Source organism: Vombatus ursinus, unplaced genomic scaffold (genome assembly GCF_900497805.2).
Source record: "Vombatus ursinus unplaced genomic scaffold, bare-nosed wombat genome assembly UNPS02014807.1, whole genome shotgun sequence".
NCBI lineage: Eukaryota > Metazoa > Chordata > Mammalia > Diprotodontia > Vombatidae > Vombatus > Vombatus ursinus.
The window spans coordinates 49,016,381-49,035,639 of NW_020954585.1; the positions used below are offsets into that span (position 1 = coordinate 49,016,381).

At 35.3% G+C, this 19,259-nt stretch overlaps 1 protein-coding gene across 3 annotated transcripts in view; it reads right to left on the reverse strand.

The window, feature by feature from the left end:
- The window catches only part of SDK1 (sidekick cell adhesion molecule 1), a 1,114,226-nt gene that overhangs the window by 691,354 nt on the left and 403,613 nt on the right, over positions 1-19,259 (reverse strand). For all 3 annotated transcript variants that reach the window (XM_027874762.1, XM_027874760.1, XM_027874761.1), the window contains exons 4-5: positions 17,268-17,374; positions 13,038-13,185 (exon numbers count right to left, since the gene is read on the reverse strand). In XM_027874762.1, coding sequence (XP_027730563.1) covers positions 13,038-13,185; positions 17,268-17,374 — 255 coding nt within the window. The remainder of the gene's footprint in view (positions 1-13,037; positions 13,186-17,267; positions 17,375-19,259) is intronic.

The following is a 19,259-nucleotide window of genomic DNA, read 5'->3' on the forward strand; positions in this document are numbered from 1 at the left end:
AGATAGATAGATAGATAGATAGATAGATAGATAGATAGATAGATAGAGGGCACAGGGTGAGTTGAAAATGAAGGGGTCATATCTGGAGAATAAAATTAAGGGTGAAAAAGGAATATACTAGGAGGAGAAAGGGAGAGGTAGAAGGGGTAAATTATCCCACAAAAAAAAAACAGAAAAGAAAAGGCTCTTACAGTGGAGGGGAAACAGGGGAAGGTGAGAAGGAATGAGTGAATCTTATTGTCATAGGATTTGACTTAAGGAGGGAATAACATACACACTCAATTGGCTGTGGAAATCTGTCTTACCCTACAGGAAAATAGGTGGGGAAGGGTACAAGAGAATAGGGGAATGATAGAGAGGAAGGCAGATTGGAAAAGGGGGTACTTCTGAGAAGGGACAGGGTCAAAAGAAAGAATAGAATAAATGGGTGGGAGGGATAGGATTAAGGGAAATAGAGTTAGTTTTTCACAGCATGTCTACTATGGAAGTGTTTTGCATAACTGCACATACATAACGTATATCTAGTTGCTTGCCTTATCAATGAGGGTGGATGGGGAGGGAGGAAGGGTGAAAATTTGGAACCCAAAGTTTTAAAAACACATGTTTAAAAAAAAATGTTTTCACATGCAACTGGGAAATAAGAAATACAGGAAATGGGGTACAGAAATCCATCCTGCCCTACTGGAAAATTGAAGGGGAAGGGGATAAGAGAAGGGGGGAAGGGATAGAAGGGAAGGCAGACTAGGGAAAGGGGTATTTAGAATGCATGCCATCTTGGGGTGGTGGGAGGGGTGAGATGGGGTGAAAATTTGGAGCTCAAAATCTTGTGGAAGTAAATGTTGAAAACAAAAAAATAAATAAAAAATTACCATTAAAAAAAAAATACAGAATGAGATTTGAATGATAGTTTGAGATCAGATTCTGAAGTAACCTGAATGTCATACCAAGAATCTGAACTTTATTCTACAGGTAACAGGAGACCATTTAAAGTTTTCAGGCTGTGACGCAATATGATAAAAGCAGTGTTTTAGTAATAGTAGTCTGAGAGTAGTATAAGGAATAGATTTGATCATTTAAAGATTTAAAAAATGATAAATAGGAAGTTATAACAATACTGAAGGCAAGAAATGGAAAGGGAACAAACTAGGAAGGTGGCAAGTGGAGGGGATGTAGATGCATCAATAAAAAGGAAAAATCATAATGCCTTAGCAATTCATTGTGAATGGGAAATCAAGTAGTCAAAGGCAAAGATGACCCTGAGCCTGGGAAATGATATTCAAATATTCCTGTAATATCATCAATGTGGACATTAACTTTAACAATTCAGACTGCACACCATTCATGCCTTCCCAACCCATGCCCAATTCACCATACAAATTTTCCCACAGGGGAATCCACAGAACATGCTGAACACCTATCTCATTTCCCTGTGAAACATAAGAATAAAAATCTAACCCACAGGATATTCATTGATTATTCCTTCTTTTTGCCATGTGGTCAACCTGCCTATATTTTTATTTTCTCATTCAGTTTTAGATGTCTCCCTCTCACCACATGTCCTTAGTAATTATTTGTTTGTAATATATTTCAGCCTGCTTATGCCTGCCATGCACCTGTCCATTGTCTTTTGGTAATCCTAAATTTCAATTCTGCAGTAGCTATAGTGCTCCATGACTCAGAAATATAACCCTGAAAGAATGATGGTAGAAAAGTTTCAGGAAGAAGATTAGGGTTCAATTTTGGGTCCAATTCATTGTCCATTTGCAATATCTGTCCAAGATAAATATATTGATGAATAAGATCTCTAGGTGATCTGTTCAATTGCTTATAATAACCTGGAAAATAGGCCTTCTTCACCCACTTGTTTTTTTCTGTATGACTAGGTAGCCAAAACTATTTTAATGACTACTGATCATGTCCAGGAGCCTCTGTAATGTTTTAGAGCATGATGCAATCGACACAACACTGTCCACAAAAAGAAGCAGCTGGAAGAACTCACTGTCTATAAAGAATTCTTCTTTAATTTGGTTTCCACACTGGATTTCTTCTATGACAATGCCAAATACCATTAGAGAGCATACATCTCCATGCCATATACTTTTGTTTGAGATTAACAATCAAAAGGTCAAAAAAAAAGTTATGTTTATTTTTATTTCCTTAAAAACACTGTGTAAAATTCTGCTCTATCAAATCATTATTTTTGTAGTCACCAAAAATAAGCACACCAGGATCTTTTATTGTCTACATCTTCCAGTCAATTGTATGATAATGAAGATGTGTTCTATTGAAGAATAATGTTTAGGAAAGCCTTCCTTTTTCCTTCTGATGATCTCATTACACATGCCCTTAATGCATGTGTAGATTATTCTCATGAAAATTTTATATACATAAGATAATAGGCATATGAGTTAGGTTTTTATTTTGCCTTACCTTTTTTTTTGTAATAATAAGATCTAAGATCTTTTCTGTGCTTTTAGCATCTTCCCCTCCTTCAGATAGTTTGGAAATAAATGCCTCAACTCCTTTAATATTATGCTGCCTCTACAATGCATGTTCTCTGTGTATTCTTGTTATAATAACCTCCTTTTTACATCTTTCTTTAGTGCCATTTCCATTTCTTCTATAAGCAAACCTGTGTATGTGATATTAAGAGTTCAAATGGGGAGTATCCACTCTTCCCTGATGGTGAAAGAGTTCATTATAAAAACGTTTCTAGATCTTTTCCATTTCTATGCATTTGGTGTCCTTCAAATTTCTTCCTTAAATGCCCTTAGTATTTCTTTACTTAGTTGTCTCTCATGTAACTTCATTTAAACTGACTTTAATCTACACTGCTTCTCACAAGAAATAATACTATATATAATTTTTCAGTCGTGATATTTTGCAAGAATGAATGAACAAAGCATTTAAGTGTTTACTATGTGTGAAGTGCTGTGCTAAGGGATAGGGATCCAAATAGAAAAGTAAAATGGTTCTTGTTCTCAAGAAGATCACAATCTCAAGGAGTTTACCAACAGCTGAGTTCATCTTTATAAAAGATCTAGAAGGGTTCTGCCTCCAGAAGCCAAGATGGAGGAGTAAGAAGTAAGTTACTCTCACCATCCCTTATTAACCTCTGAAAGCCCAGAAAATATCACCCCAGGAAAAACCCTGGAACCGTTGAACCAGCATAAAGAAAGAGTGCAGCTTCCCAGAAAGCTTGGGGGATTAACTGGAAAGGCCCCTCTTGCCCTGGGAAAGGGGGAGCAGTATAGAACAGCATACCAGAGGGAGATCCTGAGCCCCAGGTGGTGGAGAAGGTAAGCATCAACACCAGGACCCCCAGTGCCTCAGTATGGGCAGTGGAACCAGAGGAAACCAGTTTGGAAAACTACCATGTGCCATGGCATTCTACAATAGCCAAGTCTCCCAGTGCCTCAGCAAAACTCTAGGAAGCACAGCTACAAGGGTGAAAGCCCTGATACAAGGGGGAAAGTCCCAGGCAGAGAAACATCCCATAGCAGCGAAATATCCACCTGAAAGGAGCCAAAGAAAGTGAAAGGAAGGAATGGCCTAGGTGAGCAGGAAACTTTCAGGGGCCAGACTACCCAATCCTACACCTAGAGTTCCAGGGTTGCTGATTCCAGGCCAACACCAGGTAAACTACCAGAACCCTATACCCTCTGACTGCCAGCATCGGAGGCCCCAGCACACAAAGCCAGTGACCAGACCCCTGAGCTCCCAACACAAGAAGCTTGAGTCAGTGCCCCCTGCTACCCAGCAGGAGAGCTCAATCTCATTAAAGGCCAGGAAATAAGCAAACACCATGTGCAAAAAGAAACATACTATAGATTCTTATTATGGGAACAATGAAGATCAAGGCAGAAATTCTGAAGAGGACAACATTGTCAACAAACCCACATCTGGAACCTCAAAAGGGAATATGGACTGGTCTGAAGCCTAAAAAATCTTCTTGGAAGAGCTCAAGAAGGATTTTAAAAGTCAAATAAGAGAGGTAGAAGAAAAATTGGGAAAAGAAATGAAAGGTATGCAAGAGAGAGTCAATAGCTTGGAAAAGGAAGGACAAAAATTAACTGAAGAAAACAACTCCTTAAAAAGCAGAATCAGCCAAACAGAAAAGGAGAAACAAAAACTCACTGACGAGAAGAATTCTTTAAAAAATAAAATGGGCCAGGGCAACTAGGTGGCACAGTGGATAGAGCACTGGCCTTGGAGTCAGGAGGACCTGAGTTCAAATCTAACCTATAACATTCACCAGTTGTGTGACCTTGGGCAAGTCACTTAACCCCGACTGCCTCACCAAAAATAAGAATAAGAATAATAATAAGAATAAGAATAATATGGTCAAATGGAAAAGGAGATGCAAAATCTAATAGAAGAAAACAATTTGTTAAAAATTAGAATTGGACAAATGGAAGCTAATGACTCTATGAGAGAATGAGAATCAATCAAACAAAGACAAAAGAATGAAAAAATAGATGAAAACATAAAATACCTCATTGGTAAAACAACTGACCTGGAAAATCGATCCAGGAGAGACAATTTAAAGATTATTGGTCTACCTGAAAATCACGATGAAAAAAAGAGCCTGGACAGCATCTCTCAGGAAATTGTGGAGGAAAACTCCCCTGAGGTCCTAGAACCAGAGCGTAAAATAACCATAGAAAGAATTCACTGATCACCTCCTGAAAGAGATCTGAAATTGAAAAGGCCAAGGAATATAGTAGCCAAATTGCAAAATTACCAGGTCAAAGAGAAGATACTGCAAGCAGCCAGAAAGAAACAATTTAAATATCATGGAACCACAGTTAGGATTACACATGACCTTGTAGTTTCTACATTAAAAAATCATAGGGAATGGAATACAATAATCCAGGGAGCTTGGATTACAACCAAGGATCAACTAACCAGCAAAAATGAGCATAATCTTTCAGGAGAGGAGATGGACATTCAATCAAGTAGATTTCCAAACCTTCCTGATAAAAAGACCAGAACTCAACAGAAAATTTGATCTTCAAATACAAGACTCAAGAGACACATAAAAAGATAAACAGGACAGAAAAAAACAACTACATGTTATTAATAAGGGCAAACTGTTCACATCTCTACAAGGGAAGATGACACTTGTAACTCTTGAGAAATGTACTGTTATTATACCACTTTAAAGGGGTATACATAGAGGGATGGGTATAAGTTGACTTTGACATAATGATAATAAAATCTAATCAAGTAGGTTAAATGGATCTAAGTAAGTGGATTAATTTGATCTAACTAAGGGATTGTACTGGGAGAAAAGGAAAGGAGGAAGCAAAAGGGCAAATTACATTACAGGAAAAAGCACAAAAACCTATTATAGTAGAGGGAAAGAAAGGAGGGAAATGAGCACTGTTTGAACCTTACTCTCATCAGATTTGGCTCAAGAAAGGAATAACATAATGAGCTAGGTATAGAAATCTAATTAGCTATAAAGTAAACCAACATAAATCATTTGCATTTCTATATATTACCAACAAAGCCAAATAGCAAGAGATAGAAAGAGAAATTCCATTTAAAGTTACTGTAGACATTATAAAGTATTTAGCAGTCTACCTACCAAAACAAACACCTTTCACACAAATAAAGTCAGATTTGAACAATTGGAAAAACATCAGTTGCTCATGGGTAGGTCAAACTAATAAAATAAAAATGACAATTCTACATAAGCTATTATTTCTTCAGTGCCATACCAATCAAACCACTAAAAAATTATTTTATAGAGCTAGAAAAAATAATAACAAGATTTATTGGAATAACAAAAAGTCCAGAATATCAAGGGAAGTAATGAAAAGAAATGCAGGGAAAGATGTCCTAGCCATTCCAGATTTTAATTGTATTATAAGACAGCAATCATCAAAACTACTTGGTACTGGCTAAGAAATAGAGTGGTGGATCAGTGAAATAGGTTAGGTATGCAAGACACAGCAGTCAATGACCACAGTAATCTACTATTTGATAAACCCAAAGAACCCAGCTTCTGGGATAAGAACTCACTATTTGACAAAAACTGCTGGGAAAACTGGAAAAGAGTATGGCAGAAACTAGTCATAGACCAAAGTCTCACACCATATACCAAAACAAAGTCAAAATGGGTTCATGATTTAGATATAAAGGCTGATACTATAAGCAAACTAGGACAGCAAGTAATAGTTTACTATCATATTTATGGAGAACAAAAGAAATCATGACCAAACAAGAGATAGAGCACATTACAAAACGCAAAATAGATAATATTGATTACATTAAATAGAACAGTTTTTGCACCAACAAAGCCAGTGCAACCAAGATTAGGAGGGAAGTAGAAAACTCAGAAAGAATTTTTACAACCAGTGTCTCTGATAAGGGCTTCATTTCTAAAATATATAGAGAACTACATCTAATTTATAAGAATATAAGTCATTCCCAAAATGATAAATGGTCAAAGGCTATGAACAGGCAGTTCTCAGATGAAGAAATCAAAGCCATCTATAGTCACATGAAAAAATGCTCTAAATCACTATTGATTAGAGAAATGCAAATCAAAACAATTCTCAGGTACCACATCACACCTATCAGATTGACCAAAATGACAAAACAGGAAAATGATAAATGTTGGAGAAGATTTGGGAAAAGTGGAACATTAATGCATTGTTGGTAGAATTGTGAAGTGATCCAACCATTTTGGAGAACAATTTGGAACTATGCCCAAAGGGCTATAAAAATGTGCATACCCTTTGACCTAGCAATACCACTTCTAGAGGGGATGTCCATCAATTGGGGAATGGCTGAACAAGTTGTGGTATATGAATGTAATGAAATACTATTGTGCTATAAGAAATGATGAGCAGACGGACTTCAGAAAAACCTGAAAGACTTGTATGGACTGATGCTGAGTGAAGTAAGCAGAACCAGGAGAACATTGTACACAGTAACAGCCATATTGTGCAATGACTAACTTTGATAGACTTCGCCCTTCTCAGCAATTCAAGGACATCTTCAAAGGTCTCATGATGGAAAATCCTATCCACAGCCAAAGAAAGAACTATGGAGTTTGAAGGCAGATTGAAGCATACTATTTGCTATTTTTTTTTCTTCTGTTTTGTTTTTGTTCCCTCTTTCTGGTGGTTCCTCCTATTGGTTCCAATTCTTTCTTACAACATGACTAATGTGAAAATATATTTAATAGGAATGTCTATGTATAGCCCATATCAGATTGGGCACCATCTTGGGGAGGGAGGGGTATAGTGAGGGGGAGAAAAATTTAAAACTCAAAAGGTTATGGAAGTGATTGTTGATAAATCAAAATAAATTAATAAATAAAAATAAAAGACCTAGAAACTGTGATTTTTTAGCACCCTTGCCATTTTCCTCTATTTTGCCACTATTGATGGGGTATGGGCCCAAGCTGAGACCTTTGCCTTTTGACCCAAAAAGAATTTGGGTCTCATTTGTCTATGGGTGCCAGAAAACCCTTAAACTTTCTTTGACCTCACTCTGGTCTCAAATATTTGCCTGAGGCTATACTCCACTCAATTGGCTTTTCTTATCTCTTCTTATTCTGATGGACAGGCTCTCCCTATCTCTCTTTGAAGGAGCCTAGTCTTTGATCCCACCTTTGATCTTATCAACCTCTTCCTTCCAATTCTTTGTTCCTTTGTCTATTCAACCTCCAAGACATTCTCATAGGAATTCTCCCTAAACTCACCCCACCTTTAGGATCTTTCTCCCAGGCCCCCATCTGAAAACCCAAAATTACTTGGATATATATAAGATCCATCCTGACTCCCATTTAAACACTGACATTTCCTCATGCCCTCCAGTCCTTATGGGTGTCACTAACATTCAGATTCCTTGAGAGTCTGTATGACCCATCCCTAATAAAACTTTGTCTCTGGCTGAAAAAAGATTTGGGTCAAATTCAATCAGGCAGGACCTGAGTGTCATGTCAGGGTCCCAGCACACCAAGAATCTATACCTCATCACTATTATTGTAGAAACAGAAGGGGCCATGCAGGAGTGATGGCCATGACATATTTTCTTTCTTTTACTGGTTGCCATATCAGAAGTTATATCTATGGGTAATGAACCTGTCCATTTCTTAGGTAATTTAGTCCTCAAAAAGTCTGCTTTGAAACCATACCTGAAGCCTTTCCAGAATGAAAGAACCTTCAAGTGTTTCTATTGATATAACCTTTAGGAATCCAGGACCACTGGCAGGTCATGATTACTGGTTTTGGGGAGGAGAACGGTAGTTAAAAGAAATATGGAAGCTATAGTAAGAGGATGCCAGTTTTAGGAAGAAATGATGAGTTTATTTTTAGGCATGTTGAGCATAAGATAAAAGTTGTCTATCCGTGTAAAATGCATAAGAGAAACCTAATTGATTTTTGATATAGAATTCAAGAATAAAGCTGTGGATTTAATTCTACACAGGAATGAAAGCTAAAGCCCTGAACATACAATAATGGTATTTACAAAGTACAAAGATGGCTTATCTCCTGGAAAAAAGGATCATTATTTATGCTTGTACATGTATATTTCACCTCCTAGTCAATATGACATATTTGCTAACTATTTGAAATCCTTTCTCTGATTGCAGCACACCATGTTAAATTTCTGCTGCTGCTTCTTTTCATTACTCAATAACTATGCTGAACTGCTTTATGATGTATTCTCAGAATATCTTTATAGACTTAAGACTAATGAGCTGTTTAGGGGTTACATACTTGGGCTAGGCCTACTGTTAATTATTTCATTTGTTTTATAAAGTATAGGTCTTTCAAAGGCCAGTAGCTCTACAATGGGGGCATAATGAAACTAGACATTTAGAACACTTAATGTCATGAAGTTTAAAAACACTCTGAAGACCTTCAAATGGAAAGCTGACGCTACTGACACAGCAAGTGATTTGAGTTTATATTTGTTTTTTAATCCCTCCATAACAAGTAATGAATTTATAGTTTTCCCAATGCTTGTTTGGGCCCTAAGAACTTTTATTGTGCTAGGACCTAAGTGTGGTAAACCACCATCCTCTACCTCTTCTAGCCAAATGTCTTGCTGAAGGCAGTTAAATGATTCCTATACAAAAAAGTTTCTTCCTCCTTAGTTCCCTTCAGTTCTCAACTATACTATTATAGGATCACATTATTGAAGACTAGAAGGATTCTTGGAAATCATCTTACCCAATCCCCTCATTTTACAAATAAAGAAACTTAAGGCCCAGAGAGATAGAGTTCAAGGTTATAAAGGTTTCAAAGAGCAGAGGCATGATTCAGATTCTAATTCCAAATGAAAGCTTCTTTCAATAACATCACACCAAATGCTACATAGAATCACTCATTTTGCCTTCCTTTTCCCCTTACTCCTCTGGAATTCTACACTGCAACAATAAAAATGTAGTCTTTTACATATGGGTCAGTAAATTATGTGTGTGTGTGTGTGTGTGTGTGTGTGTGTGTGTGTGTGTGTGTATGTGCTGGTCATGATAGTTTTAAAAACAAGACTAAGTCAGCCTAATATGTATCAAATTAATAATTAATAGCATTCTCTAAGCAGATACAAATCGAAAAACGACATGCTAGGCACTAGAGAAATAAGATAACAAATGTTGCAGCCCTTTTCCTCAAGAAGCTTCCATTCTACTCCAGAGAATGTATGTGGATAGATAAGTGTATATAGAAGACAGGATGGAATGGAGGCAGGGGTTGGATTTCAAGTGTGAAGAAGAAGGAAGAATCAAAGATCACTCTTAGGATTTAAGCTCAAGAGATTGGGGTGAAGGTGATGCCATAAACAGAAAATGAGACACTGGAAAGAGAATCAAATGTGGAGGGGAAGGAGAGCTTTCATTTGGAACTTGCAGGAGGAAATGGCTAGTAGGTAGTAATGAGTTAAAGGGCTAAGTCAATACATGGAAAGAAAATGTTAAATAAAAATGATGACAGATTTATTTGCGGTTTCTTTTATTTTGTTTTGCTTCTCTGTAGCCTTCCTTCCTGCTATTAGGATGATCTGACTTACTGGATCTTACAACAAGCTTTCTATATTTCATGTTTTATGAAACAGATATTGGATATTATTTATAATATTCCAGCATCCTCTTCCACAACATTTTGTAAATGTGTTTATGTCCTAAGCTAGTATTGTTGTTGTTATTCATCCTTTATTCTTGAAGGAGACCAATGACATCATGAAAGTGATGTCTTCAATTGTGCATGGGTTGGATTTAAGCAAAGCAGAATGGTGCAAAGTCATCAGCTTCACTCTCTTCTCCTCCAGAGTCATTTAAGGCCTGTAGCAAGACAAAGGTCAAGAAGACTGGTGATGGCCCAGGATGCAGTGGGTAACCTTGGTCTTTCTAAATTAAAGTCATTCCCAGGTCTCAGTTTGTATGAAGGTGCACCCATTCAATAATTAAGAACTAGGTAAGAATTGAGACAAAAGATAGCCCAATTTACCATCACAAAGATATCAGTCTGGCAGGGAAAGACTCTGTTTTGTTCTGGCTAGAACAGAAAACAATTGCTATTCTCAACAATGAGCCAAGAGGCTTAGATTGGGGCTATTATTAGCCATTCAAAGAAAGCCAGAGTGACTTGGGTTTAAAGGCTTAGTCAAGTAGCTCAATTTAAAACACAATGGGCTTTTTTAAAGCCGGTTTTTCCAGAGCAATATTTGAAGAAATCAAAAGTGAAGACTGAGCAGAATCCATCACAGGGACCGTATGAGGCCTTCATATAACTTATTAGAATTTGTGATTCTCCTGACAAAACCCTTGAAAATCCTAAGGAGTCACCTCCATGTCATGTTGAGGCATAAGTAGGATGTTTGCTTATCACCAAGACCTATTATCTGGACAAAACCAAGTTCTAGTGACTTTAGTCTATTTCAATAAATATAAAATACTTGGAAAGACAAATGTTCAGACTTTCAAAATAAACATGTAGTCATAGAGTCTTGACCTCATGTAAAAGAATACTCTAGGTACCATCAGCTAACTAGCTAAGTGGTATAATGCAGACATAATCTAAGTTAACAGCTTCTCACTTTTAGAGGTAGAAAGTAATACAGCTTTAGACCAATACACAAATTGGTAAAGAAGATAAAAGACTCACATATATACTGATTCATTATATAATACCTTGTTCAGCAGGAACATAATAAATGTTAGTTCATAATGAGGTGAAAAAAATGATACTAAAGGGCTTTATAAATATGTGTGCAAATACCCATGATAGGTCTCCTTTCATTTTAAAAAAAGGCATTGTGGCACATGGTTCTATTTGGACTGGAAATTTATCAATAACTCCATGGTTGTAAGCAGGCCATTTGTTTCATATGACACCAAAGTAGGCTTTTATTGGCATCTTTACATTATTAGCTCACCTGCGGTTCTGTGCTAAAGGAATTAAACATTTTTTAGAATGGATTTGTAAGTAAAAGGCCTATAAAATTAAGTCATTATTTTAATCTATATCCTGTGGCTTTCATATTACTTGAGTAACTTTTATCTCATCCATGCAGCAAGACTACAGGCTAACATATGAACTAATGTACAGTTGTATGATACCAAGTTGACTAATCCAATAAAATCGTCTCTTTAAATGTTTTATTTTTAAATAGGAAAAAAAAAATCCTTCCCTTGGTATATGTTAAACCTTTGCACACATATCACTAGTTTAACACTACAACTTTCCAGTGCAATTGTGAATAAAAAATATCTTAACCCATTCAATGAATCATAATTTTTCCCAGGCTGTACAACCTAATGATCCATTAAGACAACAAAAATTGGTCTTTTATTTCTGTTTCTCACAAGTTTAAGAAGCATCTATTACAATTAGAGACCAAATAAAGGTGTGTAACTAAGCAACTTTAAATGTAATAAAGAAAAACAAGGCTACCACATACCCTAATATCTCCTAAAATAATTAGTGACAGCAGCATTTTCAAATACTACCATTACACACTTGCAATTGCTTCCATTTTTTAAGGCTACAACTAGAAACATTCTTCTCAACAGGTTCAGAAATGTGTTAGTCATCAGAGGCAACCAGTCCAAGGAAGGCACCATTATGACTTGGTATAGAAAACTATTGCACAAGGGATATGGAGTGAGATGTGTATAGTACCCAAGTGGAGAGGTAGAGGGATAGGTTCATATGGTCCCTATATCGGCTTTGAAAATTACACTAGATTCTTATTCACCAGAATGTCATATATAAGGAAAGAAAAGGGGGAAAAAGAGCTTTTTCCATTACGAATTTTATCTCAGTGGAACCTCCCAATGACACAGATATTTAACTTTTAGGCTAAGCTCATATCATTTCATGATTCTTTCAGAAATGTTTATCTCTGAGCATTTCCTTTAAATGAGACTACAAATTATCTGTATATGAAGTGCATTCTCAATCTTCTTTTTAGCTCTACGTGAACAAACTTTAGTTGGCATTAGTCAAATATCCTGGATAGGGATGAGGAAGCAGGAAGAGAGAAGGGTCAGCAAGAACACCTTGAAATAATGCTTAACTAATCACAAAGCAAGTATTTTACAATGAATGAGTGAACCACTAATCAAATCAAAGGAAACAAAGCTGTCAGGATAAAAGGATAAAGAGAAATAAGGTAATTACTCTTTTATTGTTAGACAAAGTCCTACAAAACACAGTTCAATTTTTTTTAAATGCCACTTATAAGTAAATAAAAGAACTCATTAAATTAGTAGTTAGAGCTAAAGACAAGTGGGAGTGAAGACTCACTTTACAAGAGTATAACATAAAGAACAAGAAAGGGAGCAAGTGGACCTTCTACTGTAGAGTGTACATTAGAGTTACAAGAATTATTTTTGTTAAATTTTTGGAGAATGTTGGAGCCAGTCAAAAGTAGCTATTTATCTGAAATTGAGCTAAAGTACATTATTCTCATTAAAGCTTAATAAGTATACTTAATAGGTAAGCCGTGGTATCAAAAACAATTTGCCATACTTCAAATCTTTAATTTATTTCAACTTTAAATCAACTTACATTCTGCTGCTTGGAATAATCTTGTGCCCATCTCTAAACCAAGTCACTTGTGGTCTGGGATAGCTTATGATGTGAGGCAAGTTTAGAACTGCAGCATGTCCTTGAAATACAGCTTTTCTCTGGTCTGCATCCATGAAATTTCCCATGTCTGCAGGGAAAAAAAATTACACTTTTATAATTCAGAAATTTTTAAGTGGTCAGAGAAGAAAATAATTATATTTTATGGCAAAATCATTGGCAATTATGCAATATGACTGCCCAGTACTGATAATTAATGCAGATTTCAGTTGTGAAGTGAAGCATGAGGCAAAGCCAAGTGTCTCCAATGCATTCAAGAAATACTAATCAGCAGAACTGAATAGTCTTTGTCTTACTAGAATGATAAAATGAAATATTTTCAAGCCATAAACACACCACTGATGACATTCAAATGAATCTGAGAAACATCATTGCCTCCAAAGATAAAAGAAAGACTTTTAAACTTAAAACTATAAAATATATTTATATGTTTTATCTTTTTATTTAGATGAGTTCCTGGCATCCAAATCTTTACAACCATTGTTCCTTTAAAGTAATATTTAATATGAGCTATTATTATTATCATTACTATTTTAATGAATCGATCTTAAGTGAGGAAATCATCCATTTTCATGCCAAATACTGGTAATGGGATAAAACAACTTTAGATTGAAGTATGTTACTTCAATTTAGTCATAGTTCCAATGTATACTTCCTTGGTCAGACCACATCTAGAATATTGTGTTTGAGGTTGGAGACCACATTTAAGAAAAACAAACTGGAGAACATTCCGAGAAAAGAAATTATAATAGCGACAGGACATCAAACCACATCATATTTTGTTCAATCTAATTCAATCCAATGAATAGTTATTAAGTGGGTACAAGATACGGTAGATACAAGGTATGTGCTCAGAGGTGGGGACACAAAACCAAAAGATCTCTGACCTTATTCTACTAGACTAGGCTCCAGGCATTATCTCAGGCTATCAATGCACTTTCTCCTCTTCTTTACCTCCTGCTTTCCCAGGCTTCCTTCAAGACCCAACTAAAATCACACCTTCTACAAGAAATATTTCCCAATTCCTCTCAATTCTAGTGCCTCCTCTTAATTAATTATTTCCTGTTCAGCATGTATATAATTTGTTTGTATGTATCTGTTTGTATGTTGTCTTGCCCATTAGATTGTGAGCTCCTAAAGGGTAAGGACTTTCTTTTGACTCATATCCTCAAAATTGAGCATATGCTCAGTTCATAATAGGTATTTAATAAATGCTTATTGACTGAATGGGTTACTATTTAAAATTCAAATCATATGATTATCTATCTGTCTCTTGAAGGAATTGGAGGTACTGTATTTATCGTAGACAAGAGATGACAGAGAGGGCATTAAAGCTGACTTATTTTGACTAAACTGAAGGATCAAAACTTGAAACAATAGGTATAAATTTCAGAGAAGATGATTTCCACTGGATATAAAAACAATAATTAAAGCAATCAAAAATGAAATGAACCTCCTTGGAAGGAAATGGCCTTCTCTTCACTAGAGGTCTCAAAGAAAGGCTAGATGCCCACTTATAGAATATCAGCTACTACATTCCCAATGTCAGATGATATCGATGGAACAAGCTAGTCTCAGAAGGCCTCTTACTTTAAGATTTTGTGCATAATCTCCTTCCTAATCCTTTTCTTTAACTTCTAGAACTTTCTTAAACATTACTCTTTTGGGTATTTCTCTTTTTGTCTTCACCCTCTCCTAAGTAATGTAAATTAGCAATAATTATATGCTGTTCTGATCTACCACTTTGTTGGGGAAAAGAAAATCAAGCATCTAGGGTCACAGGAGAAATACCCAGAACTAAGAGAATGCAATGCATTAATTTCTTCATTCATTTATGAAATGTTAAGGTATTTTTTCACTTTGATCATTTAAAGTTTACTTATTCTGTATGATACTGTATATATATAATATATACATGTGTGTATATATATAATATATACATGTGTGTATATATATAATATATACATGTGTGTATATATGCATGTGTGTATATGTGTGTGTGTGTATATATATATACACATATACATATATATACCCATAACATATAAATTTTAGAATTAGGCAGCAGATTTCAATTACCTAAAGTTTTTTTAATTAAGAAAAAAAAAATTCCCCATGACCAGAAGCTTTAAAAAAAACTCAACATAATAAATATTTTTTTTAAAAAAGTTATTAACTTTTATATACATTTACTACAATGCTTTACATATAGCAGGCACTTAATCAATACTTGTTGAATTGAAATGAAGTGACAAAAAAGCCCTTTCAAATGCTTATCTCAAACTACAGTGAAATCTGGAGGCAAAGGCAGAGACTGGGAGATAAAGAACCAAATGAAAATATAATGGCTAGAGATCAAAGAGTAAAAAGCTATATAAATAATTAAGCAAGAGAAAGACCAAAGTATAATTTTATAAAATAGGATTTCACACATACTAATGAATTATTAGCCAGTTAACTTGTTCAGATGTGTTTAGGGGTATTTATCTGCCTTTTTGTTTATAATTACACTTTTCAATTACTTAACTACTCATTAACAACAGTTGAATGACTCAAATGACCTTCATAATTCAGAAAATGTTAAGCCTTCTTTGTGATTATAAAATTAAACAACATTTTTGAGTCAGCACCTAATTCAGTGGTTTGTAATCATAGTAGGCTGTTGGGTTGTTTTTTTCCCCTTTTCAAAACAGATTGTTTTCTTTTTCGTTTTGTTTTTTTGGAGCAGGGAGGAAAAGAATTTGGAAATGGGAAGAACTATTATTTATTTTACATTAGTAGCACTGAAAATCACAAAATTCAGATCTGGGGTTCAAATATCTGATAGGTGATAAAATAACATCACCGATTAGAATATGAGTCTATTTGATAATGTCCTTTATTATTCAAGAATCAAGAGAGTGTCATAATGATTTTCATTTTATTTTCTTGCATTTTGATTTTAATTTTTTTATAATAATAATAGCAATCATTTATATTGCACTTACTATGTTCAGGCACTGTGTTATGTGCTTTATATGTGTTATTCCATTTTATCCTCACAATAAATGCTGGGAGGTAGGTGCTATTATTGTCCCCATTATATAGATGAGGAAACTGAGGCAAACAGAGGTTATAAATAAATTGGCAGAACAAGTGAAAGAAATCAGTCTATTTAAACAATTTCTACGCATATTCTTATTAGGAAAAGTGTTTTAAATTTTTACATAGTACAACATTCTTTAATCCTATTCTAAGTACATTAAAAATAAAGCCCTATGTATTTTGATTCCTTACATAGCAGTTCCTCAGAAAATTAATTTTTTTCCAAATGGATTTACCTAATAAAGATTTAGCTGATTTTCAGCTACATTAATACAATTTATACCACGACCTGGAATAGCTATGGTTTTATAGGACCATAGATTTAGAGCTGTAAGGGAGCTCACAGATTATCTACCGAAAATCCCTTGCAGTGGAGAGGAGGAAAAGAGGCCCAAAGAGGTTCAGTGATGTGCCCAGGGTCACACAGGGAGTGAGTAGCAGAGAACGAATTTGAAGCTACATCCTTTAACTCTTAACTAACTAAAAACTCAGTGCTTTTCTCACTGTGAAACAAGACTCAGGGGCTTGTAATGTCAGAGCAACAAATACTACTTAGGGATCATCTATTCCAAAACCATAATGAACAAACAAGTAAACTGAGACCCAGAGAAGGGAAGAAACTTGCCCAGGCCATACACTGAGATAAGATAAACTCCCCATGTTCAGGCTTGAGTTGTTCTTATACAGTCCAAGATCAAGTAACTAAAGATTCAGTTTAATGTAATGATTATACATTGGTGTTATTCTATCAAAATATATTTAAATCTTTTCTACATATTTTTTCTTTGAAGAGAAAGCTAAGAAATGTTATCTAGTAATATGAGAATGAATGTATCTTATTAATACCACACTCTAACCAACTAAGTTGATCACAGGTTGAAATAGTTAATCTAAAGTACTTAAGTGTTTATTTTGAAGTAAAAAAATTGTCATCAAAGTGCTTAATTATATGAATCAATGATAAAAATCTCAATTTATGAAATTAGTAAAAATTAGTTTTGATTTGTTTTTAATAGTCCATTTACTTATGTCAGTTAATTTTGGGGGACCTCTTAAACGTACACGTACATGCAACTTGAACTTCGGATTTTCTTTGCAAGAGTGCTCCCATCCGGTTGCGTACCACACATTGGTAAAACCCAGCATCAGTCCTCTCTAAAGATGGAATAATGTACCTGTGGAACACACAAAAAAATACAAAAAAGTTAATATCTAACAGAGTGATGACACAAAGCATTTAATAAATATTTTCTTGTTGACATACTGCTTAATTGATAATAATTAGACTGGTAGAAAGTGAAGGCTATCAGTCAGAAAAGAATTCCCAACCATGAGTCTGTGACAACTCAGGGCTTGTCTAATTATTTCCCTGGACACCAAAACATTGACCAAAAATTCTCAGAACAGCTAAAAAAATTACAAGCAAGTTAAGAAAAAATTCACAAAACATACACCACTAGAAGACATGAGAGACATTATAAAAATTAAATAAATTTTGTATCACAACATTATTGTATATCACAATCCCTAGTTTGTTTGGGGTGAAAATTTTCACACCTAAAATGCAAAATTCCCCATTCTGCTTCTCCAATACACTTTCTTATGTATGTTTCAAATAAAATAAAATTTTTGAATGTTTGTAAATATATTTTTGTATATATTTCACCAATTTGATCTCATAAAAAATATACATATTTTATGCAAATCCTCTTTTTATTCTAAGATTATATTTTTATATAAAATACACATTTTCTCTTAAAGCCTAGATTTAGTTCAGTTGCTTTTAAAATTGGGCTTATTCTTACTCTCATTCCCTGAAGATTAACAAAGGTAGTTTTCTCAGTTCAAACTTAACCAACATCAATAATAAAGTTATAAATTAGGCAGTCTGAGGTCTTTGTAAGGAGCCCACAGTCTGATGGGCTCAGGAAGTGTCAGAAAGTAGCATGGCAGACTCTGCCACTTACCATACTGATTCTTAGAGGGATCTGGATAGGGAAAGTCACAAGAAATAGCAATAACAATAAAAAGACTAGAACTTTGAAGAAAGAGATTGACCCAGGCAGTTGCTTAGCTTTTTGGCACCTTTGATACATTCCTCCTGATATGATACCGACTTCCAAAATTCTAACAATTAATTTTACTATCTGGGCAACCTCTATTAATCCCAAGGAAGTTGCCATTTCCCTATGTTTGCCTAATTATCCTCATAAGCTGGTTCTCTCTTAAGTGGGATACAACTAAAGCAGTACATACAAGATAAGTAATACAAAATGGTGACTAGGGCAAGCAGCACTAGCCTCATTTTCAGATCAGTGATATGATAAGGAGAAGGGATCCCAGTACTCATGCCACGGAGGGATGCCTGAGTATACTGCCCCATGATGAGGAAGACAAAAGACTCTGAGAAAATGGAAACCTTTGAAGGAGTCCCCATGATACTACGAGGACAATGCTGGGAAGGCTGCAGCCAAGCAAAGAGCAAGATGAACCAGGAGCTAACTTCAAGTAAATTTTTTGTACCCCTCAAATTTTGGTGCCTTCAAGCTTAGTCCTCTTTGCTCCATCTCATTAATAGTTCTGAATATAATAGGATGTCTGGCTTTCAAACAGCCTGCCTGTGGCTGGATATGTGAGATCCAATTGCCACACTAAACTCTGCCCAGAACACAGGCTCTAAAGACTCCAAAGCTTTAGGTACAGCTGCCTCCAACCTACCAGTAATGAGACATACATGCTACTTTGAAGGAAGCAAATTCTTGGCTTAGGCATTCCTTGAAATCAGCAGTTCTGGTATCAAATAGCACTATAAATACCCACAGATTTTTTCAGCAGTGGACTGTTTTTAGGCTCCTGCAAATTACTAATGACACCAAAATTTTGACCCACGGGGATTCCCCATGGGTAGCTTATGTGGAATCCTGCATAGCAGGTCAGAATGCCTGTTGGGCCAACAACTGTTTCAAAGAAAATAACCCTTATTAGCCATTATGAATGGGTTTCCACAAAAATTCAAGGGCACTAGTATTATTCTCCGAACCTCCTTGGAAATGAAATTGT